At 49.0% G+C, this 24421-nt stretch overlaps 1 protein-coding gene across 1 annotated transcript; it reads left to right on the forward strand.

The window, feature by feature from the left end:
* The first annotated feature begins 9325 nt into the window (after window positions 1–9325).
* LOC114689524 (sperm motility kinase X-like) lies at window positions 9326–12115 on the forward strand. Its single transcript, XM_028863842.1, has 3 exons — window positions 9326–11578; window positions 11689–11819; window positions 11872–12115. Exons 1-3 carry the CDS (start codon window positions 9326–9328, stop codon window positions 12113–12115), a joined length of 2628 nt encoding a protein of 875 aa, XP_028719675.1.
* Window positions 12116–24421: the final 12306 nt, after the last annotated feature.

A 24421-nucleotide genomic window follows, 5' to 3' on the forward strand; every position in this document is an offset into this window, starting at 1 on the left:
ATAGTGTTTCAGGATAAAGCTCTGAAGGGACACATTTCTGAAACTGTACCCAGGCCCTTTGGGAAGCTTTTTTTCCATCAGTCATCTGTAGCTGTAAACATTCATGAGGGCCATCTTCTGCCCTATTGTTATGGTAACTTCTGTAAAATGTTGAACATCTCTACCTTTAAACAAAGATGCATCACAAATGCTTCATTGAAGTAACATGCTCACACTGATAGGTTTGGGGGCTGTGGAGATGGCTCAGTGGTTCAGAGTTCTTGTTCTTGCAGAGGACCTGGATTCAATTCCCAATATCTACATGATGATCACAACTGTTCATAATTCCAGTCGAGGGCATCTGGTATGCTCTTCTGACCTCCAACAGACATACATGCAAGCAAAACATATATACATAAAATGCACAATAAAATAAAATACATAAATTACAGTTTAAAAATTGTATACACATAATTACACATAAAATACAAATTAAAAAATCAATTTTTTAAAATCAGTGAGTTCTTTCTCTTTTAATTTATTCTTCTTTCATACTCTATATCCTGGCCACAGCTTCCCCTATTATCCAACAACAGTTTTGAGAGCCGTTAGTCACTATGAAAAAAAAATAAACAAAAGCAGATTTCTGCTTGGTCAAAAATATAACAAGGTCACCTTTCAGTTCACTTCAGCTATGTATATAGCAATACACTTCTTAAATTGGAGTCTGTGGTTTTGCAAAGGCTTGGGAACAGATGACTGCTGACCAGAGCTTTGCACAAAGTTACCTATTTGGATAGTGTCCTGCTGTGTAAACTCTTCAAAGTCCTCAGAGAGATGAGAGGATATTCTGCATCCATTAAGCAATAACTGGATACTTTAAAAGGAATAGTTAAACAGGGCTGTTTAGTAAGAAAATATAAAGGAGTAAAACCAAAAATCTAGAGGCAAAACTGAGGATGTCTATAAAGTGAAACAAGAAATCGAAGACTGATTTAAAAAAAGGTGAAAGTATTTTCAGGTAGAACAAAGGAGAAATGGTATACGGGATGTTTGGAGGGAAGGTTTCCAAGTCTGAGAAACAGAATATCTGTTTTAGAGTGACCCATCACATACACATGCAGAGGATGGAAAAAGACTCAGGAGGAAAATTCTTTGACTTTTTTTATGATGTTGGACACCACAAGGAGGTGCTATAAGCCATGACTTTTTATGATGTAAATTTAGAATTCACTAAGAAATGGTTATTTAACATAGATTGGGCTTAGGCATTAAAGGGAAGACAGGGGTTGGGGTGGAGGCAGCGCACACTTGGGCTCCTTAAAGGAGGGTCCGTTTCCATTTAAACCATCAGCTCCTTGAAGACAGGAATGTCTTCAGTTCTGATGACCCACCCAGCAGGGAACCGTTTCTTGACTGTCATGTCCCTCAAGGAAGAGAGGCAACCCAAACCCCGACCTTTAGAAAGTCAGTCCAGGTTTTTTACAAGTGAAATGGGGACTTGGGAGGAAAGAAGTTATGCCAACAGTTCTGTGGACAGAAACCATTAGGGTGGGGGAGGCGGCATGAGCAGGCACATCCCTGGAGACAAGTCATAGCAAATACAGAAGTTACATCCCTCACTGTGCCCTCACAGGACTTGGAGTCTAGGCTAGAGCCTCCTTACCGCAAACCAGCCTAGGTCACATGACTTCAACCTTACCAATCAGAAGTGCTCTCCCTGCTTGACCATCCTGATTGGCTAGGTTCTAGGCATGTGACCAATTAGGTCATGGGTCAGGACTCACAGTTGGAAGTTCGAATTAGGCAGCTGAGACAGTTGGTGTCCATCTTGTTATATTGAAGGCAGGGCTTTCAGTAGACACCAGTGGCAGAGGCAGTGTGCAGAACCACAAATCTGGGACAGGTGCTTCTGTTCTCCTCATCCAACACCCGGGTACAGTCTTGCCTGTTGGCATTTGCCATTACACTGTTGGCGTGGATTCTTCATTCCGTTGGTTTGGTGGTTTGCCGAAGCCATATTGGGTTGGGTTTTATGTTACTGGCCACTGCCCCTCCTAGCTAGCTAGAAGAGAGCCTAGGGGTTGTTATGGCCAGGATTTTAAACTGTGGCAGTTTGTAGTGGCTCGGGCATCCCTCCACTGCCTTCTTCCATGTACCTAATGCTCTCACCCCACCCCCTCGGCACCCTACACTCTAGACACTACATAGAATAGAAAACAGGAGACATCTGTTTGTGACACTGGCTAGTCACATGTAAAAAGCTCATCTCCAGCTCCTGAAAAACGTCCACATTTCACTCTTTATGGTGAGCATGGGATTTTACCCTGGATTATCACGTATCAGTCTGAGTATGTGGAACCATCCATGCCTGGATTGATGAGTGCTGGATGAACTTATTTTATCGTGACTTATTGTTTTTCTCATGTGTTGCTGAAATTGGTGTGAAATACTGAGTTTTCTCACTTAAGATTTTCACACCTATGCTCATCGAAGAAATAGGCTTATAATTTTTCTGTTTGTGGCATCTTCATTTGGTTTTGGTATCAGGGTGGTCTGGCTTTGTAGAAGCAGTTTGAAAGTGTTCTTTCCCTTTGATGGACTAGTCTGAGGATCATTTCTTCTTCAATGGTCTGATAGGATTTCTCCTCATTACTTTGTGGCACTGGACTTCTCCTCTGCTTAGGAATTTTTTCATTATCATTTCAGCTTTGTTGTTTGTCTACTAATATGTTTTACATGTTACTACCTCAATTTTGATAGGTCTTGTGCACCTAGAAATGTGCCCATTTATTCCAAATTCCCCAGTTCACTAAAGTATGTTTTCAAAAAATTTCCTAACAGTCCATGGATTTTGGTGGTACCTGACATAATATCTTCTTCTTTTTTCTCTAATTATATCAGTCTGTGTCCCCTCTTTCTTGGTTAGTTTGGGTAAAGGTTTGTCAGTTTTGCATATCTTTTCAAATAGCTTTGTTCCTGTTCTTTCTGGAAACATTTTGTTAATTTCAGTTTTGATCTTTTCATGCGTTGCTGCCCACTGCTTAGGGGCTGGTTTTCTATGACCTGAAGTGCATCATTCATTCGGTTGTTCAGTGTAGCTCTGATTATTGTTTGATAGTTTTAGGATGAATTTTAGTCATTTGCATCCCTTCCCCTCCCTCATTCTCATGCCTCTCCCTGTCCTGTGTGACTACGTCTCAACAAGCCCCGCTGACTTACATGCATTCTTTTTAGTGTGCGGTCCCCTAAAGTTCATTAGAATGTACTGCTCTAGTATGAGTGAGAGAGTATTTGCTAGATCAAGGGCAAGCGCATCTTTCCCCCCGTCTATTTGTTTGTTTGCTTGTTTATTCTTCTCTCATACAATACATTCCAACCACAGCCTGTCATCCTTCCACTTCTCCCTGTCCCTCTAACTCCCCCTCCCTCCAGATCCACTCCCCCTCCCTCCAGATCCACTCCCCCTCCTCCAGATCCACTCCCCCTCCCTCCAGATCCACTCCCCCTCCCTCCAGATCCACCCCCTCCCTCCAGATCCACTCCCCCTCCCTCCAGATCCACTCCCCTCCCTCCAGATCCACTCCCCCTCCAGATCCACTCCCCCTTCCTCCAGATCCACTCCCCTCCAGATCCACTCTCCCTCCAGATCCACTCCCCCTCCCTCCAGATCCACTCCCCTCCCTCCAGATCCACTCCCCCTCCCTCCAGATCCATTCCCCCTCCAGATCCACTCCCCTCCAGATCCACTCCCCCTCCCTCCAGATCCACTCCCCCTCCAGATCCACTCCCCTCCCTCCAGATCCACTCCCCCTCCAGATCCACTCCCCCTCCCTCCAGATCCACTCTCCCTCCAGATCCACTCCCCCCCTCCAGATCCACTCCCCCCCCCCCCCAGATCCACTCCCCTCCAGATCCACTCCCCCCCCTCCAGATCCACTCCCCTCCAGATCCACTCCCCCTCCCTCCAGATCCACTCCCCCCCTCCAGATCCACTCCCCTCCCTCCAGATCCACTCCCCTCCCTCCAGATCCACTCCCCCTCCCCCTCCCCTCCCTCCAGATCCACTCCCCCTCCCTCCCAGATCCACTCCCCTCCCTCCAGATCCACTCCCCTCCCCCAGATCCACTCCCCCTCCCTCCAGATCCACTCCCCCTCCAGATCCACTCCCCTCCTCCAGATCCACTCTCCCTCCAGATCCACTCCCCCTCCAGATCCACTCCCCCTCCCTCCAGATCCACTCCCCTCCAGATCCACTCCCCCTCCAGATCCACTCCCCCTCCCTTCCAGATCCACTCCCCTCCAGATCCACTCCCCCTCCCTCCAGATCCACTCCCCTCCCAGATCCACTCCCCCTCCCCTCCAGATCCACTCCCCCCCTCCAGATCCACTCCCCCTCCCTCCAGATCCACTCTCCCTCCAGATCCACTCCCCTCCCTCCAGATCCACTCCCCCTCCCTCCAGATCCACTCCCCCTCCTCCAGATCCACTCCCCTCCCTCCAGATCCACTCCCCTCCCTCCAGATCCACTCCCCCTCCCTCCAGATCCACTTCCCTCCAGATCCACTCCCTCCCTCCAGATCCACTCTCCCTCCAGATCCACTCCCCCTCCCTCCAGATCCACTCCCCTCCCTCCAGATCCACTCCCCTCCCTCCAGATCCACTCCCCCTCCCTCCAGATCCACTCCCCCTCCCTCCAGATCCACTCCCCCTCCAGATCCACTCCCCCTCCCTCCAGATCCACTCCCCCTCCAGATCCACTCCCCCTCCCTCCAGATCCACTCCCCCTCCAGATCCACTCCCCCCCTCCAGATCCACTCCCCTCCAGATCCACTCCCCTCCCTCCAGATCCACTCCCCCTCCAGATCCACTCCCCTCCCTCCAGATCCACTCCCCCTCCAGATCCACTCCCCTCCCTCCAGATCCACTCCCTCCTCCAGATCCACTCCCCTCCCTCCAGATCCACTCCCCTCCCTCCAGATCCACTCTCCCTCCCTCCAGATCCACTCCCCTCCAGATCCACTCCCCCTCCCTCCAGATCCACTCCCCTCCTCCAGATCCACTCCCCCTCCCTCCAGATCCACTCCCCCTCCAGATCCACTCCCCCTCCCTCCAGATCCACTCCCTCCCTCCAGATCCACTCCCCCTCCCTCCAGATCCACTCCTCCTCCAGATCCACTCCCCTCCCTCCAGATCCACTCCCCCCCTCCAGATCACTCCCCCCCTCCAGATCCACTCCCCTCCCTCCAGATCCACTCCCTCCTCCACTCCCCCTCCCTCCAGATCCACTCCCCTCCCTCCAGATCCACTCCCCCTCCCTCCAGATCCACTCCCCCTCCCTCCAGATCCACTCCCCCTCCCTCCAGATCCACTCCCCCTCCCTCCAGATCCACTCCCCTCCCCCCCCCCCCCCCCCTCCCCTCCAGATCCACTCCCCCTCCCTCCAGATCCACTCCCCCTCCCTCCAGATCCACTCCCCCCCCACTCCCCTCCCTCCAGATCCACTCCCCCTCCCTCCAGATCCACTCCCCTCCCTCCAGATCCACTCCCCCCCCCCCCCCCCCCCCCAGATCCACTCCCCCCTCCCCCCTCCCCAGATCCACTCCCCCTCCCTCCAGATCCACTCCCCCTCCCTCCAGATCCACCTCCCCCTCCCTCCAGATCCACTCCCCCTCCAGATCCACTCCCCCTCCCTCCAGATCCACTCCCCTCCAGATCCACTCCCCCTCCCTCCAGATCCACTCCCCCTCCCTCCAGATCCACTCCCCTCCAGATCCACTCTTCCTCCAGATCCACTCTCCCCCCTCCAGATCCACTCCCCCTTCCTCCAAATCCACTCTCCCCCCTCCAGATCCACTCCCCCTCCCTTCAGATCCACTCCCCCTCCAGATCCACTCCCCTCCAGATCCACTCCCCCCCCTCCAGATCCACTCTCCTCTGTTTCCCTTCAGAAAAGAGCAGGCCTCCCAGGCATAGTAACTGACAGCATAACAAGATACAATAAGACCAGGCACAAACCATCATATCAACCAGTAGGAGGAAAGGGGTTTCAAGATCAGGGAAAAGAGTCAGAGACGCCCCCACTCCCATAAAAACCCCAAGCTAAACAATCACAACATATATGCAGGTTCCATGACTGCTGCTTTAGTCTCTAGGAGCCCTGTGAGCCCTGCTTACTTTGCTCTGTGGGCTGTGCTCTCCTGGTGTCCTCATCCCCTCTAGCTCCTACAATTCTTCCTCCCCCAATAGGTTCCAGGCAGTTTCCCTGCACTAGTTTTCCACATTGCCCACCAAATGTCCCCAATTCCAATTATCTCTCAGTACTCTCTCCCTCCCTCCCTCTCTCCCTCTCCAACTTTATCCCTCCTGTTCCCATCCTCATCTGCCCCCAGTCCACCCACAAAATCTATTTCCCATTTCCAGAGAGATCCATGTGCCCCCCTCCTCACTAGAGCCCCTTCCCTTGTTACTTAGCCTATCTGGGTCTGTGGATTAAACCATGGTTATCCTTAACAGCTAATATCCAATTATAAATGAATACATGTCATGTTTGTCTTTCAGGGTCTGGGGTACCTCAGTTAGGATGACTTTTTTTTTCTTGTTCCATCCATTTGCCTGCGAATTTCATGATGCCTTTTTGTTTCTTGTTTTTGTTTTTGTTTGTTTGTTTGGTCTTTGAGACAGGGTTTCTCTGTGTAGTAGTTCTGGCTGCCCTGGAACTCGCATTGTAGATCAGGCTGGCCTCAGACTCACGGAGATTTGCCAGCCTTTGCCTCCCAAGTGCTGGGATTAAAAGCATGGATGTCATTTTTTTAAACAGATGAGTAATACTTCATTTCATAAGTGTACCACATTTTCTTTATTAATTCTTTGGCTGGGGGACATCTAGGTTGTTTCCAGTGTCTGGCTATTATGAATAAAGCTGAGTTGAACATAGTTGAGTAAGTGTCCTTGTGGTAGGGTTCTGAGGAACTGCCACATTGATTTCCATAGTGGCAGAACAAGTTTACATTCTCACCAGCAACAGAGGAGTGTTCCCCTGAGCAAGGGCATCTTGACAGTGGCTACACCACTGAAGAAATGATTTCTTCCCCACCGGTGGTACCCACCCGTAGTCCCTCAGGAGCCATGAGGTCTCACAGACCCCTCTTCTACCAATGATGGGGACTTGAGGAGCCCAGTCTTGTGTAGATAACCACAGCTGAAGTGAATTCATGAGTGTGTGGCCATGCCATGTCCAGAGGCAGATTTTTGCTGCACTTCTTCCCATCCTCTGGCTCTCAGTTCTTCTCATCCCCTTTTCCTCTGCATTCCTGGAGTCCTGGAGGGGGCGATAGAACTGTCTCAGTTAGGGCTGAGCATTCCATCATCATGTATTCTTGTCACTTTGGCAAGGTTTGCACTAACCACTGCCTGCAGCAGTAAGAAGCGTCACTGATGTTGGTTGCAGCATCAATCTATGGGTATCAACGTGTGTATTTAGAAGGCCATTTGACAACACGAAATTAAAACAACAGTAGTAGCTTCCCTCAGGCCCATGACTTTCCCAATCAAGGGTCCTTGATCAGGTTTACAGAATCAGACATGAGTTCCCTATGATCAGAAAGTGGTTGTTTCCTCCGTAACAGTTAAGCTGCAGTTTCACTACAGAGCATGTCTTGCTTGGTAAGTCATTACTGTTGCACCTAGGATTCACAGCTGAGTCAGACTGTTGGTGACCTTTCTCCCTGAGCAGTCTTGTAGCATCTTTTGGCACTGTGAAGGCAGCATCTTCAGGCATTGTGAAGACTAGCCCATAGGGAGAAAACTTCTGACTCATCTTCAACTTGATTTCTCTCTGTCCTGTGACCAAATTAAGTAGTGTCTCCTGTAATAGGCTCTTACCATCAAGTTTTGGTGAGCAACCGAGAGCAGTGGCAATGATCTATATTGTTTTGAGAGTCTTTGGGGTTTCCTTGGCTGACACTGGAATCTTTACTTAATGACCTATGCCTATTAAAAGGAGTTATAGTCATTCATCCAGGACACCATCATAGAAATTTCCTTTTAGATGGTAGTTTTTAATAAGCTTATATGATCATGTTTCCTTGTGTCTGTTTTATACATCCTTAGTTTTGGCTACTGCTCCCACCCACTTTTTCCCCAGGCTCCAAGCAATCTTGATTAGATCCTTCCACCCCTAGTTTCCCCTTCTTGTCTGATATGTTCTATTTCCCTTTCCCTTAATGCCTCCTTCATACCTCCATCCGTCTAATGGTCCCTTTCTATCTTTCTCACCATCACTATTCAGTGTTAAACAAATAACTTGAAAAATTTATAGCTGAAATTTGCTCTTTCCTTGCTTAGGTTACCTCAGTATGATATTTTATAGACACATTCATTCACTTGTAAATTTCATTTCCTTACCAATAAATAAAATTCCACTGTGTATATGAACATTTTCATTTTCATCCATCTGTTGGACACTTAGGCTTGTTCCATTTCCTCCCTATTGTAAATAGAGCAGCAGTGAATCTGGAAGTACAAGTAACTGTTGTAGTGCATGGAGTCCTTTGGGTATATGCCCAGAAGTGGTATACTTGAGTTATACAGCAGTTCTATATTTAGTTTTTGAGGAACCTCCAAACTGATTTCTACAGTGGCTGCACCCATTCATACTCCCACCCACAGTGAGTAAAGGTTCCTCTCCCCTGACATCCTTGCTAGCATTTATACTGATTTGTTTTCTTGATAATATTCACTCTGATTGGAGTGGGATGAAATTTCAAAGTTGCTTTACATTTGCATTTCCATGGTGACTAAGGATGATAAACACTTTTAAAATATTTATTAACCACTTGTTTTGAGGACTTGCTGCTCAGTTTTATTGGCTGTTTTTAATCAGATTGTTTATATCTCTGATTGTTTTGTGTAGGAATTTACTGATATGAACTTCCCTCTTAGACCTTGTATAGAATGAATTAAAAAATGCCCTCCATAGGTTCACATATTTGAACACTTGGTCCCCAGTTGGTGGCACTGTTTGAGGAGGTTATTAAACCCTTAGGTTCAGCCTTGCTTGAATACATCCCTTGGGGTGGGCTTGGAGCATTTACATACTCACTCACTTTGCTCTTCTGTGTGGTTGAGATATGATCTCTTGGCTTCTTCCACCTTTTACCACACCTCACTTGCCATTAGGATGCTCCCTCTGGAAGCCAAAATACACTCTACTATCTGTTGCTTTCAGCCATGCTATTTTAACGTAACAACGAACTGTAACAGGTCTGCTTTTGATTTTTTTAAATCCAGTATCGTGGCTCGGTTGGGATAGACAATACAGAGCTGCATACGGGAGGATCTGGCAATGCAGCAGGATCCTCAGGCCCCCTCCCATGAAGAGGAGGTCCTCATGAATCATTACAAGATCATCAAGACCCTCGGCACAGGCAACTTTGCTCAGGTGAAACTGGCCCTCCACCTCCACACAGAGGTACAGGTTGCTCTGAAGACCCTGGAAAAGGATAAAAAGAATGCTTCTTTGATTGCAAATGAGCTAGAGATCATGAAAATACTAGACCACCCTAATATAACTAAATTGTTCCATGTCATGGAAACCACTGAACACATCTACATGGTTCTGGAATATGCCTCCGGGGGTGATCTGGCTGGTCGTATCTTAGAAGTGGACTATATGAAGGAAGGGGAAGCCCGGCACATCTTCGCACAGATGGTATGTGCCATTAACTACTGCCATGAGAATGGCATTGCACACAGGGACATCAAACCAGAAAACATTCTGATGGATGCACATAGAAACATCAAACTGTGTGACTTTGGCCTGGCCATCAAAGTTACCACTGAGCAGAAGTCAACAGTGTTCTGTGGCACCCTTCCATATTGTGCTCCAGAGCTTTTCAGCTGCCAAGGCTATGATCCCAGGGCACTTGATATCTGGAGCATGGGAGTGGTACTATATATCATGGTGACAAAGCACTACCCATTCAAAGCAACAACATATGAAAAGATGAAGGAGGAAATGCAAGAGCCACATTACTACATTCCACCAAAGCTCCCAGCACACATTGCCAACCTCATCGTGCGATTGTTCACTATTGATCCTGGACAGAGGCCCAAGATACGTGACATCATGGAACATCAGTGGCTCAAGGGCAGTGAAGAGTTTTCAAAACTAACCCAGTTCCTAGAAACCCTCCCCAACAAGCCCAACCCCAATATTATGGCAGCCATGTGGGGCATGGGCTATAACCCCAAGGACATTAGAGACTCCTTACATGAAAAAAAATTTAATAGCATCATGGCAACTTACTTAATTTTAAAACATCAGTCACCCTGGGTGGACAACATTAACCATACTTTTAAGCTCATGCAGCCCAGTATTGCCATGGAACCTTCAGATTCTTCTACCTTCCATCTCTTCCTAAAGAAGACAGGGAATGAGACTGACCATTCCACCTCTACCCTGCCAGCAAAGTTTCAGTCTCATGACAACGATGACGAGCTTGTAAGGAAGGAAGACAGCAAGAATCTCAGCATGCCTGCCATTCTGTGCTGCCAGCATAAGAGCCTGCCTCACCCCACAGGCACCCAGTGTGGTCCTGTGCAGCATACTCATGAGCAGCTCCTGAGCAGCAGCCTGCAGAAGAGAAGCAGGTCTTCCAAGAGTGTGTCCTGTAGTCCTGTGCAGCATGATCATGATGAGCAGCTCCTGAGCGGCAGCCTGCAGAAGAGAAGCAGGTCTTCCAAGAGTGTGTCCTGTGGTCCTGTGCAGCATGACCACAAGAGGCTCCTGAGCAGCATCCTGCAGAAGAGAATCAGGGTTTCCAAGAGCGTGTCCTGTAGTCCTGTGCAGCATGATCATGATGAGCAGCTCCTGAGCAGCACCCTGCAGAAGAAAAGCATGGCTTCCAAGAGTGTGTCCTATGGTCCTGTGCAGCATGACCATGAACAGCTCCTGAGCAGCACCCTGCAGAAGAAAAGCATGGCTTCCAAGAGTGTGTCCTGTGGTCCTGTGCAGCATGAGCAGCTCCTGAGTGGCAGCCTGCAGAAGAGCACCACAGCTTCCAAGAGTGTGTCCTATGGTCCTGTGCAGCATGACAGTGAGCAGCTCCTGAGCAGCAGCTTGCAGAAGAGAAGAAGCATGGCTTCCAAGAGTGTATCCTGTAGTCCTGAGCAGCATGACCATGAGCAGCTCCTGAGCAGCAGCCTGCAGAAGAAAAGCATGGCTTCCAAGAGTGTGTCCTATGGTCCTGTGCAGCATGAGCAGCTCCTGAGCGGCAGCCTGCAGAAGAGAATCAGGGTTTCCAAGAGTGTGTCCTGTAGTCCTGAGCAGCATGACCATGAGCAGCTCCTGAGCAGCAGCCTGCAGAAGAAAAGCATGGCTTCCAAGAGTGTGTCCTGTGGTCCTGTGCAGCATGAGCAGCTCCTGAGCGGCAGCCTGCAGAAGAGAATCAGGGTTTCCAAGAGTGTGTCCTATGGTCCTGTGCAGCATGACAGTGAGCAGCTCCTGAGCAGCAGCTTGCAGGAGAGTAGCACTGTTTCCAAGAGTGTGTCCTGTAGTCCTGAGCAGCATGACATGAGCGCTGGGGCAGCTGCGAGAGCGGGTTCAAGAGTGTGTCCTGTAGTCTGTGCAGCATGACAGTGAGCAGCTCCTGAGCAGCAGCTTGCAGGAGAGTAGCATGCCAAAGTGTGTCCTGTGGTTCCATGCAGCATGACCATGATGAGCAACTCCTGAGTAGCAGCCTGCAGAAGAGCAGCACAGCTTCCAAGAGTGTGTCCTATGGTCCTGTGCAGCATGACAGTGAGCAGCTCCTGAGCAGCAGCGCTTGCAGAAGAAGAGAGTAGCACTGGCTTTCCAAGAGTGTGTGTCCTGTGCCTGTGGTCCTGCTGCAGCCATGCATCAGCAGAAGAGGCTCCTGGAGCGGAGGCAGTCCTGCAGAAGAGAAGCATGGCTTCCAAGAGTGTGTCCTGTGGTCCTGTGCAGCATGATCATGAGCAGCTCCTGAGCAGCATCCTGCAGAAGAAAAGCACAGCTTCCAAGAGTGTGTCCTGTGGTCCTGAGCAGCATGAGCAGCTCCTGAGCAGCAGCCTGCAGAAGAAAAACAGGGCTTCCAAGAGTGTGTCCTGTGGTTCCTGAGCAGCATGAGCAGCTCCTGAGGCAGCCCAGCTCAGACAAACAGCTCCTGAGCAGCAGCCTGCAGAAGAAAAACATGGCTTCCAAGGGTGTGTCCTGTGTTCCTGTGCAGCATGACCATGAACAGCTCCTGGGTTTTCTTTCTGAAAACCACATCTCCCAGGTGGAGCCCCAGAGTGAAAATACCCCTATGTGCAGCTCATCCATCCAGGATACACCATCTACAAGGAGCTCCAAAGAGGGCCCTCAGGATGTGACCACCACAGACACTCATCCCAAGGACAGGAGCTTGTCCCCCCAGGAAACATCTGAACCAAACCTCACCAGTGCCCAACCCCAGAGAATGACCACAGCCTTTCCTCACAATCTATGGGGTGGATGGAAGCGGGTGAAGAGGAGAATTGTGAAGTGTTTACGGAGATTATGCTGCTGTTTGCCAACCCAAAGGAGAAGCTGCACTTCCCAGAGGAGAGTGGCTCCACTGGAAGGAGGGGACAGTGGAGTCACATAGAACCAGGTGGAGGGGGAAGAGTGGAGTCACACAAAACCAGGTAAGGGGGACCAAGATGCATTTTATTCAATTTATGCATTTTCTAACATCCTTTGGCAACGGACCCATGATGAGTGTACCTGCTTCTGTGGTGAGGACCCATTCTCCCAACCTTACATTACTCTCCTAATGTGGAACCTGAGGAAGTTGACTAGAGGTAGACAGCAGAGGATGGGGACTAGAAGCTGAGGGAGAGGGCAACTGGGGGTGTGTGGCTAAAGGGAACAAAGATCTAGAAGGAAGAGTCAGGTGGGGGACTCTGCACACCAGGACCAGCATAGTCAACCACAGATAGTGCCTTTCCTGTGTCTTTCTGATTTTAAGTGATGAGCCTCCAGGGATGCTGAACCACAGGGTGGGGATCTGCCAGGGTGGACTGAGACAGTTGCAGCAGGAGGCAGGCAGGACATCTAAGTGGCAGTGTGTCCATATGTCCTGCATGGAAGGCTTTGTCCAGCATAGGAAGAGGTCAATGAACTATCACAGGCTTCTCCCCAGGAAATGGCCCAGGATGGCATTCCACAGTATCCTGCTTGGGATGGAGCTGAAAGCTTACCTGAAGCTACCTGGGGTGAGAAACAACTGTAGTCCTCACTTGTGGTAAACATTGAAGACATATGATGGGCCAAGTCCCCCTGTCCTGCTCACCTGTCTTTCTCTCATGTGTGAGAGGAGATGGCTTAGAACATTGGAGGAACAGTCTTCTCACCAGACAGACTGTTACTACCTAGCCTACCCCAACTGTCCCAAGGTGTGTTGGCCTGATTGAGTCCACACCCCAAGCAGTCTTTTGGGACAAGCTTTTGAGACTTATCAGGGTGTACAACTCTACAAGGACAGTTTCAGAGACCTCCTGACACAGGTTGTGAGTTCTTTGTGCAGACTTTGGCAAGGCCCTTTTCTCTTCAGGGCCTCAGCTCCTCCTTGTCACTTGGCTTGACAACTGTTTTACTCATAGTCATGCCAAGGTAGTGTCACCTTAATGGGGTGCTGGTCTCAAACTGTCATACAATAGAAGATGCTGCAGGTGTTGGTGCTGTAGGATTTGGATTCTAGTGTGACTAGGTTGGTGGATGGCCTTCATGGAGTAAGCATAGGGAGGTAGGATAATGTGTGATTAGGAGACAGTGGGATTCTTGTGTTGGGATGCCTCTTGACATTCTTTTCAGGATGGGTGAATCCTGTGGCCCTGTGCAGAGCAAAGCCTGGGGAAACTGAGCTTGACAGTGTCCCCAAAGAGTGCTATATACCCTCGCTCCTCAATCTCCCCTGGCAGGTGTTGATTTTGCTACCTGCCCCATGGCTCTGCCTCCCTTGCAGGCTAGAGGACCCAGTCTCATGGCATTCTGGAGCAGTGAGTCAGAAGGGAGAAGGAGCCCCTTATGCATGGCCTTTAATCAGAGCCAAGCCTGTCTTTTGTCTGACAGGACAGTGCCAGCGAGCTGGAGAAGAATGCATGTCACTTTGGCTGGACTCCTGAGATGGTGCTCCACTTTGAAGAGGTAAGTGGGCATTGCCAGGCCTGGGGCACAGCAACTCCAGATGCTATTGCTAGTAGTTGAGGAACCAATTTGAACACAGTGTTCGAATTTAGGGTCAGGCCTAGACAGAAACATTGATCATCATAGGCTGAGGCTTTTAGCCAGCAGTGTCAGCTTGCGTGTCTTGCTGTACAAGTTGTCTGCATGTTCTCCTGCATGCTCTCCCTCAGTGGTAGAGCGTGGCTCCTTGTGCTGAAGAGTGACCACACACACAGTGCTGAATTCAGGGGCCAGATATATGGGGCTTTCCCTGATGAAAAAGTACTGGCCTCTCTGAAAAGATAAGTTTTGGGGATCTCATCTAACCTCAGTACTGGCCTGAGTACAAAGGGAAGTGTGAGGCTGCTGAGGCCAGCCTGCCTCAACCCCAAGTGTTGCTGGGTTCTAAAGGCTCCCTCAGGGGATGGGGTGAGAAGGTGTCGTGTCAACAACACAGACACCACAGACACTGAGAGTCAGGTGAAAGGCAAACATCAGGCTCCTTTATTCCGTAATAGAGGAAGTCTTATACACCCTCCTTCCAGCACCCAGGCTGTGTCCCAACCGTGTGGTTGCCCCTCATGGACTAGGCACAATCAGGAGCTCTGTTGCTAGGCCTTCAGGCAGACTCCAGGTCGGCTCATAAGGAAGTATGTTATGTGCATGCCTTGGCAACTGGTTTGAGGCAATTTCCTTGACCCTATGGACCTGTTCTACTACACCCAAGGACAGCTGTCACCAGCCCTGCCTTCCAAAGAAGCAAAAGCCAACTGAGAGAAGGCATAGATGTGACTTTGGAATGGCCTTGAAGACAGCTCACCTCTACCATGGCCTTCTGTGCTGAAGTGGTTTGAGAGAAAATGTCCCCCAAAGGGAGTGACACTATTGGGAGGTGTGGCTCTATTGGAGTGGGTGTGCCCTTGTTGGAGGAAGTGCGTCACTGTGGAGGCGGGCTTTGAGACCTCATATATGCTCAGGACATGCCCAGTGTCTCAGACCATTTCATGTTGCTTTCTGATCAAGATGTAGCTAGCACCATGTCTGCCTGGACACTGCCATGTCCTGCCATGATGATAATGAACTGAACCTCTGAAAATGTAAGACATTCCAATTAAATGTTTGTAAGAGTTGCAGTGGTCATGGTGTCTCTTCACAGTAATAGAAACCCTAAGACATGTGTGTAGCTGGAGAATTTCTCTCCAGCTCCCGCGAAGTCCCACCAGTCCTGGAGCCCACTTATAAAATAAACACACAGACGCTTATATTATTTAAACTGTTTGGCCTAATGGCTCAGGCTTCTAGCTATCTAGTTCTTACATCTTAAATTAATCCATTTCCATAAATCTATACCTTGTCACGTGGCTTGTGGCTTACCGGCATCTTCACATGCTGCTTGTCATGGCAGCGCCTGGCAGTGTCTCCTTCCACCTTCCTGTTCTCTCAATTCTCCTCTCTGTTAGTCCCACCTATACTTCCTGCCTGGCCACTGGCCAATCAGTGTTTTATTTATTGACCAATCAGAGCAACACTTGACATACAGACCATCCCACAGCACATGTGCCCAGACCATCATGGAGAAAGAGCTTGTATTAAAGATGGACAGCATCTTTTCACACCTGTACAGCATGGTAGCTATTCTGTATCACTGCTGTGAGGACCAGCCTCTAGCAGCTCAGCGTTGGAGGGGGAACATATGGAATTGGCAGACCTTTGACTTTTCTATCTGTGGGAGTAAAACTTAACTTTCATGGGCTGGTGAGGGGGGCTAAACTTAACTTCTGGGGCTGGCAAAAAGAGGAAAACACAAACAGATACATCTCCAACATGCCAGTATCTCACCTAAGGTGCTGAAGAATGGAAAGCCTTCAGCAGGTGAGAGAAACTGAAGAGGAGATGCAGAGCAGGTGAACCACTGGACAGACAAACAGACACATGAGGACTTTTCTGAGGACCAAAGCTTAGTTCTTCATTTTATTATTCTTTCTGTTGCTTGTTCTACTCTGTTCTTCTGATGTCTCCCTTCTGTCTGTCTTGATGTCTTCCTTCTAACTTTCCTTCTACAAATATGTTTTCCTTCCAACTAACTTTATTTTTTCCTTTTATAGCTTATTTACCCCAGCAAAATCTTTCAAGTGATATAAAAATTACAGTATGGGTTACATTCTATTTTTCAAGTGAATGATTACAATGGATACAAGTAAAAAACAGCATGTTTTCCATATCCCTTACATGATTAAATGTCTCATGTATTACAGGTTTTTTCCTCAGCCAGTTCTTTCACTGGCAGGCTACACTTTGCAATTACAAAGAAAAGACCAATCATTTTATTATTTATCTCAAAAGGTAATCTTACAAGGAATCTTAAAAGAATCATAAATCTAAACTTTTATATCTGAAAAACAAAGTCAGCTCTGCTTTAAAGTCAGGGTGCATAGCCACTCCTTAGCAGTTTTTTTTTAAAATCAGGAAGTTGAGGGCAGAAATGGGTATGAGGAATTAATCATCGCCTTTGGCCACCAACTCGTCCTAGCAAGAAAGGCATGTCAGTGAATAATAATCGGATGTTTTGTTCTTGTTCCCTGACCTTAACAAGTCCCTCAGTCAACTATGTGCCTTTCTTTATAATGTTTCCTTGGGTTTTTCACCTCAAAGTTATTAACAAAAACATCTTAGTCTAACCTTAAGTCATTTTCAAAGCTTTTTTCCAGCTGTAATGCATGCTGAAACCTGTGAACACATCTCCCAACATTAAGATGGAAAGAATTTAAGCTAGCTGGGCTTCTGGGACTCACTTGTTTTTCTTAATCATTAACCTGAGCCCCAGTCCAAATCCAAACAGCTCCTCAACAGCTGTGTGGCATTTCCTTGTTTTGCTGTTTATCCTCTGCAGCCTCTGCTTTATCACAGGCAGGGGCAACATTTCATCCCACCTTTACCCATATTAATTTTTCCACTAAACTAACCTCTATAATAATCCCTTACTATACTTAATAAAGATCCTCAATCATCAAAATCCTATTTAACACTATTATTGTTCAGTTAAACAGTACAGCTTAGGAGGAAATCATCTTCATAAAAATCCACAGGTAAAATGCCCAGTAGACTGGGATATTTCCAAGACTGTGTTAAGAGCAGTGGGGATCTTCCCAGGCCCTTTCACACCATGCCAGACACCAGAGAAAAATGGCAGTGGCAAACATGTTAAGGCACAGCAGTAGCAAGAGACGTTCTGGGGCAGAAGCTCGCTAGGCCTTGCCTATCGGAGATTCACCCATCATTGCTTCCTGGTGAGTCAATCCCCTGAAGGTAATTGCTACCTGCTGCTCCTCTGACATGGCCATCGGTAATTCTGTCATTGGCCAGCTACATCATCTGTATTGGGTCAGGACCATGGATATGAGGTGAGCCTTACATAGCCTAGCATATGAAACAGGCCCAGAGATACTGAGCAGCTTGCTCATGGGGCCAGAGTGGGTCCAGGTCATCAGATGACTACTAAGCTAGGCTCTTGGAGCAGCTGCATTCCAGTGAAGTCAGGTCCTGGGCAAGGGGAGAGGTGGCAGCTATGTCCCTGTTAGGGAACACTAGACAGATGCTCCAGAGAAGCAAGAGCTTGAGCACTAACGAGGTGGTGAAAGAGGCTTTGTCTAGAGACCATGGAAGGAGCTGGGTAACTCTTCGAGGGTATGATCATATTCTTGCTGCTCAGGAAACAATGTTGCTGTCTTTGGTCTTCAACATGAGAGAAGATAGTCAGGTGATAAGCAGGTCCATAAACACAGCACCGCACTCAGTGCCTGCCTGCACATTACCCATGCGGCTAGAGGGTGTGTGTGCAGTTACCAGCAGCTACTGTGTCCCAGGATCTTTACATACACCATCCCCAAGTAGCCTGCTGATGTCCACCTCACAGGGGAGGAAGCTGAGTCTCAGACATATGCAGTAGCTTGCTCTTTGGGACACAGGGTGTTTGGCAGGGATAAAAGAACTCTTAGTTCTGAGCCAGGCCTTTTGGTCCCAGCAATAATGTCTGGTGTGGCAACATCAAGGTCCCTTGGAGTTTCAGAAGTACATGGCTTTGCTTTCACAGCTAATTAGCTCAGCAGCTGTGCTGGGTGTGTCCTGGAACTTTTTTGACCATGTGTTGACTCAGGTGGAGAAGTGTAAGGTAGAATCCAGGAAGACAGAGTGCCCAGGTGCTGGCATGTTGATGGGGAGCTGTTTCTGGCCAGCAGCAGGTCCAGCCAGGCCAAGCTCATTCCTGCAGACACAAGTCCTTGAGCTTTCCCTGCTGGTTTCCACGGACAGAGGTCACTCAGGAAGGAGACAGGCACAGTATTTCCCCCTTTAGCCCCTGGATCCCACACAACACAAACTGCGTTCTCTGCCATGTACATAGCCCTTGCTATGGGGGATTTTCTGACAATAGATGGAGTTATAACATGTAGTCTGTGGCTCCTTGACCTGATGATGTCACTGCTCAGATGTGGAGAGGGCCTTTGAAGCCTCCTAGGGAGAGGAGCACATGATTTTCTGAGGCTCTGGAAGCCAGTTCATTTTTGCCACACAGTCTCAGAACATGACCCCCTGTGGAGAGTGACAAAATGATTTACCTTTCTGGGGCCCACCTAAAGACTGGGGCATCCTTCTGCCTTCTTCCACCAGTTCTGAGGTTCGGCCGGAGGGTCTCACTGGGAGGAGGTTCCCAAGGGGGAAGTCTCCTTGGAAGAAGGTGACAGTGGGAAACTTACTGTGAGAAACAATCCCCTTGAGCCCTGTTTGCATTGTCCCAGTGCAGGAGGTCACCCATGCCTCTCTGTCCTCACAGATGCTCCAGAAAGCCTGCCTGAGCAGATTGCAAAAGTGTCTCAGCGGGGCCTTGAGAAATGAATGCTCATCTGTGCCTGGCTGCTGGGCTGAATCTCTTGAGAAGGGCAATGACCATGGACCCCCACCTCCTGTGCCAAGTCACTGCTAATGTGAAGGTAGGAACTTGGGGTCATCCAGGTGCACCATCTCTTATTGGTATCACATAGATACAGTTTACAGCAGACTCAAATACTGTAGTACTGAAGTAGAAATCCAAACAGTTTTCATAAATTGGCATTCAGAACACTGAAGCACAGCTGAGAGAAATCTAAAGGGATAGGCTCTCAGACCCCTGTTCTTCAGCAGCACAGTGGTTAAGGTGACAGATCTTTTGAACTTCATCTGAAGACTCAGCAGAATGACAAACCGATGCCCAACACATCAACTGGAGCAAGTAACTGGGCTTAACCCAGAAGATATGGCAGAGGCTAGAAGCGACCCCTCCAGACCCTGCGCTTCTGGTTCCGGCCCTTACCAAAAGCCTCAGTGATACAGAAAGTGCTCAGGGGAAGGAATGGAGACTAGACACATGGAGCCGGCCAGAGTCCAGCAACAGACCCACCTAAATCAAGTCAGCTGATTTTGTCAGAGGCACCCAGGGAAACCAAGGCAGAGAAAATGATCCATCCATAAAAGACTGCAGAACAAGAACTGGAAAAATGAACAATACAATATCCATGTTGAAAATTCACTGTCACAAAGGTTATGGCTGACTGTAAATATAAAATTAAAACATGATGTGGAAGCTGTAAAAGTCATAGGAGAAACCCATACAGCCTCACACCTTATGACAAGGTGCTGTGGATGATTGATTGATAAATAAAACTCTGATTGGCCAGTAGCCAGGCAGGAAGGATAGGGTAGGCGGGACAAGGGGGAAAAGAATTCTGGGAGGTGGAAGGCTGAGGCAGAGAGACGCTGCCAGCTGCAGCCATGACAAGCGAGATGTAAGGTACTGGTAAGCCACGAGCCACGTGGCAACTTATAGACTAATAATAGAAATGGGTTAATTTAAGATATAAGTACAGCTAGCAAGAAGCCTGAGCCATTAGGACAAACAGTTTAAATAACATAAGCGTCTGTGTGTTTATTTTATAAGTGGGCTGCGGGACTGCCAGGACTTGGCGGGACCCGGAGACAAAACAACAAGGAAGCCTGAGACACAGAGTCACCCAGGGAAGGTGACCTGTGGACACTGGAGCTCTGCTGCCACCAGCCTGGAAAACACAACTGGAGGTTGGCTGGAGCAGATCCCCACTAGGCCACTAGAGGGAGCCTGGCCCTGCCACACCCCAGGACCTCAGAGCTTGGAGACAACAAATCCCTCTTCTAAGCCATCTGGATTTTTTGTTATTATTATAGCACAGGAATTGGTTCAGGCAAATGTGCTCTGCCCTTCTCCCTTCCTTGTCCATAGATGCCTCTCCATCCTCCATCCTGCTGCGTGAGGGGTTCGGCTAGGAGCGTAGTCCTTCCAAAGTCCACACTGGGTGGTCATTTCCAGCTCTGACTGTCTGCAGCCCTGCCCTAGGGCTAATGGAGAAGAGGTGGAACTTAGAGCTGATGAGTCTCTACCTTGCTATCTTTAAGACCGGAAAGGCGAGAGCAGCACATACCTTCATCACTGCTCCGCATACTAAGTATTAACTTCTACTGAACAAACCATCCTGCAGCTGCTCATAAATACTGCTAGGCACCAGGCCTTGCTGGCCGTGCCCATGCCCCACAGGAACCTGCCTGCTGCCCCATGTACACTGCTAAGAATCAGTGCCTGCTGTCGCCCCCAGCTACCCACCATACTGCTCCTAGGTGTGCACTCTGCTGCTGGCATGCATGCATTGTGAGGTGTCAGGTTCTGTTTGATACTGCTACCCTACATACCACATAGAGTCAGGTATCATTGTGGGTCCCCTGAACCCGATCGGCGGTCCCAGGATTTGGAGGAGGCGTCTCAGGCAGCAGTGAGGATAGGGGATATGAGTGACCCAGGAGACTGTTTTGACTATTTTGAAATAGCGAGGTTAGCTTATATAGCTTGAGTCAGGGGGGAAGGGAGGAAAGAGGTTGAGGGAGGAAGGGCTGCAGTCAGGGTAGGGGCTCTCCACATGTACCAGTCAGATTAGCAGACTGCTGGTCACATGGTTTCTGAGAAGCCAGTTCCCTTGGGTGGAACAGAAGCTTGACTAATTGTCACGATGCGGCCTTTGTCTCTATGGGATTGAGTAGGCCCAAGCCTGTTGGGGAAGGAGCAGCCCCACCCCTGCTGTGCTCTCAGAGAGATGTCCAGGATCTGGGCAATGCTCTACTGCCCCTCAGCTGGCTTGGGAACCCACATACCATGCCTTTCTTATACCTCACCCCAAGAGCTAAAACCCACCACACCGCTGCGTTTCAGGTGCTGCTGTCCCATGTCTTGACCCCACCCCACACACAGTATTTGGATTCGGGACCTGTTGCCTATATCCTCCCCAACCAAATAACATTGGTAGTTAGTTAATTGCCTCTTCTTGATACCCCCACCTGTCCCAAATTCCCAAATGCACTGCTAGGTGGTAAAGCTACGCTTGACAACCATGCCCAAGCCTCTGATGCTCTCCTGTGTCATGTTCTGTGGGATACCAATCGTGAAGTCCTGTATACGTTCTTGTGTTTCAGGTACTATTGGACCATCTCTCCCTGCCCACATAAAAAAAGGCCCTGCTGGACACAGACCAACCTCATGGTCACAGAAAATACACGATTACTTTCAAGCCAGGCTGGACAACTCCCTGCTTCTGCCTAGCAGTATAGGTCAAGAGGAAGCAGGGTTGGATCTCAGAACGGGCCTAACACCTAACAACAGCTTAGGAGGTAGAGCTGGGGTCAGAGATGTCTCGTTGGGCCTGATACCCAGCATTATAAGCATGGGAGGGGTGTCCATAAGGGCTTCATCTCCATGTTTACCTGTGCTTGTTCCAGGGTAAGTCCAACAGGGCCTGATAAGTCAAAGAATGGGCATGGGTGGACGTGGGTGTCATTATATGGATGGAGGCTGGAGTGATACACAGCACTGTATAGACGTTGGCAGTAGAGGTGGCTGTGTCCACACGTCTAGCCGGGGCTGACACCTTGCACTTTGTGTGTGGCAGGGTAGGGAAGGACTGGATGCTGAGTGATGTTAGAGCAGGTGGTTTCCAGCTGTGTCTGACCCCAGAAGTGTATTTCAGGTGCTGGTTGGGGAGTAGCAGAGGGGTGCCCAGCAGGGCATGGTACCTGCAAGTTTAGACTGGGGAGTGGCACGGTGTGTTCAAAAAACCACGATGTATTTTGGGTAGAAACAAAGTGGTTTGGGATACATCCAATAGAGCCGGATACCTTGCTGCCTTGCACAATACGTGTGTGTGTGTGTGTGTGTGTGTGTGTGTGTGTGTGTGTGTGTGTAGCATAACTTGTCTGGTATGGCACATTACTGAGCATCCAGTCCTTCCCTCCCCTGCACACACATATGTAGCAGTATATGGAAGGCTACAGGGGTGTATCCAGTAGGTCTACTAGGTCTAGATGGTACCTATGAATATATGAGGGGTAGAAATGGCTTGGGAAGAGGTATGAAGCATGGCCTGATACCTGGTAATTAGTGTAGACGTCTATGCTGCAGGGACTGATACTTTCTAGTGAACGCAAGGCAGAAGTGGTGTGGGAAAGGGCTATACAGCATGGCCGGATGCCTGTCAACGTGTATGTGAGGGGTGTACTCCATGGCCTGCACTTTCCAATATATGTGGGGTATTAGGAAGTTGTCCAGCTGCCTCCAAAAACAGTAGTGTAGGTTGTGTGGCTATGAGGGGTGTGGGTGTATAACAATGCCTGGTACCTAGAAAATTATTTGGGACACAGAGGTGGGAGCAGCTTTATCTGATGCATGCACTCTGTATTGACAGGTGGAGTGGGACTAGGTGTCCACAAAAAACCCACATTTTTGCTAGTTTTCAGACCATGAGGGACACCTGCTGGTGCTCCTTAAAGACTTGTAGGTATCAGGCCTTCCTGGATACCACCTCCCAGGCCACTGCACCTTGTCACTGGGTATCAGGCCCAACTGGGCAACCCTCCACCTTTGTTGCCAACTGACATACACTGCTAGTTGTCCTGACCTTTGGGACATGCCACTCCATGTCAATGACCCACATACACTGCTAGTTCAGCTGATGGACACCCCCTGATCGCCAGTGTACGTCAGTCAGTATCATGTATAACTGAACACAGCCCTCTGCCCACCTCACTGACACTGCTGCTGGCTGTCTGACTGCCGATCACCCACCCACTTCCTCAAATACGTTCCTGGGTCTTAGACCCTGCGTAGTTTCAGATATATAGCAGTGTATCCAGGGTGGTGTGGAGTGTCCAGCAGGGCCCCATACTTGGTAGTACATATGGAACGTTGGTGGCTGGGACGGCGGGTGTTCTTCAGTGCTTGATACCTAGCCCATGGGGGCGGAGCAGGGGAGAAGTCCAGCAATGCCTGACAGCTAGTAATGGGTGTGAGTCAGAGGCAGGGAGGGATAGCAGCCCTGATCCCTTATATTGTATTCGGAGTGGAGAAAGGATGAGTGTCTGGCATGGTCTCTTACTATGTAGAGTAGATGAGGCAGCCACGGGGTTGTCCAGCCTTGTACCTAACGATATATATGGGGCAGTGGTGGGGTTGTCAAGTTGTCTAGTAATGTCTGATACCTCACTGTGTATGGGATGGTAGCCTGAGGAGTGTCTAGCAAGACCTAATGCCTACAGATTTGGATGGGGAGCTGCAGGGAGAGTCCATCCATCATAGCCTAAAAATAATAGTGTATTTTGAGTGACAGTGGGATATGGGATCTATCCAACAGGCCCTGATGCCTTGTACCATATGTGGAGTGTATTAGAGAGTTCAGTAGGACCTGATACATAGCAGTGTATAGAGGGCTGTAAGGGGTGTCGTGCGAGGCCTAAAATCAAGCAGTGTATTTGGGGCTGTGCGGCAGAGAACCGAGTGTCCAGAGGACTTGATACCTGGCGTGCACTGGCAGGTTCAGCAGTGAGTGGTGAATTCTGTCAAGGCTGATACCTAGTGAAGTGCGATACGGGGCCACAGGACATGATACTAAGAAGTTCATAGGTGGAGGGGACAGGACTGTTTGGTAGGGCTTGGCAAATACCATTGTGTGCTGGACCATCTGGGCTGGTTGTTTAGCATGTCCCGACACCCAGGTACTTTATGAAGGGGAGGGGTTGTTTTCCAGCTTAACCTGATCCCAGTCGAGTGGGTGGTGTCTAGCAGGGCCTGACATGTAACAGTGTATACATGGTGGGTCTGGGGGCTGTGCCCGGCAGAAATGATACCTATGAAGACAA

The sequence above is a fragment of the Peromyscus leucopus genome, chromosome 5 (genome assembly GCF_004664715.2).
Source record: "Peromyscus leucopus breed LL Stock chromosome 5, UCI_PerLeu_2.1, whole genome shotgun sequence".
Taxonomy (NCBI): Eukaryota; Metazoa; Chordata; class Mammalia; order Rodentia; family Cricetidae; genus Peromyscus; species Peromyscus leucopus.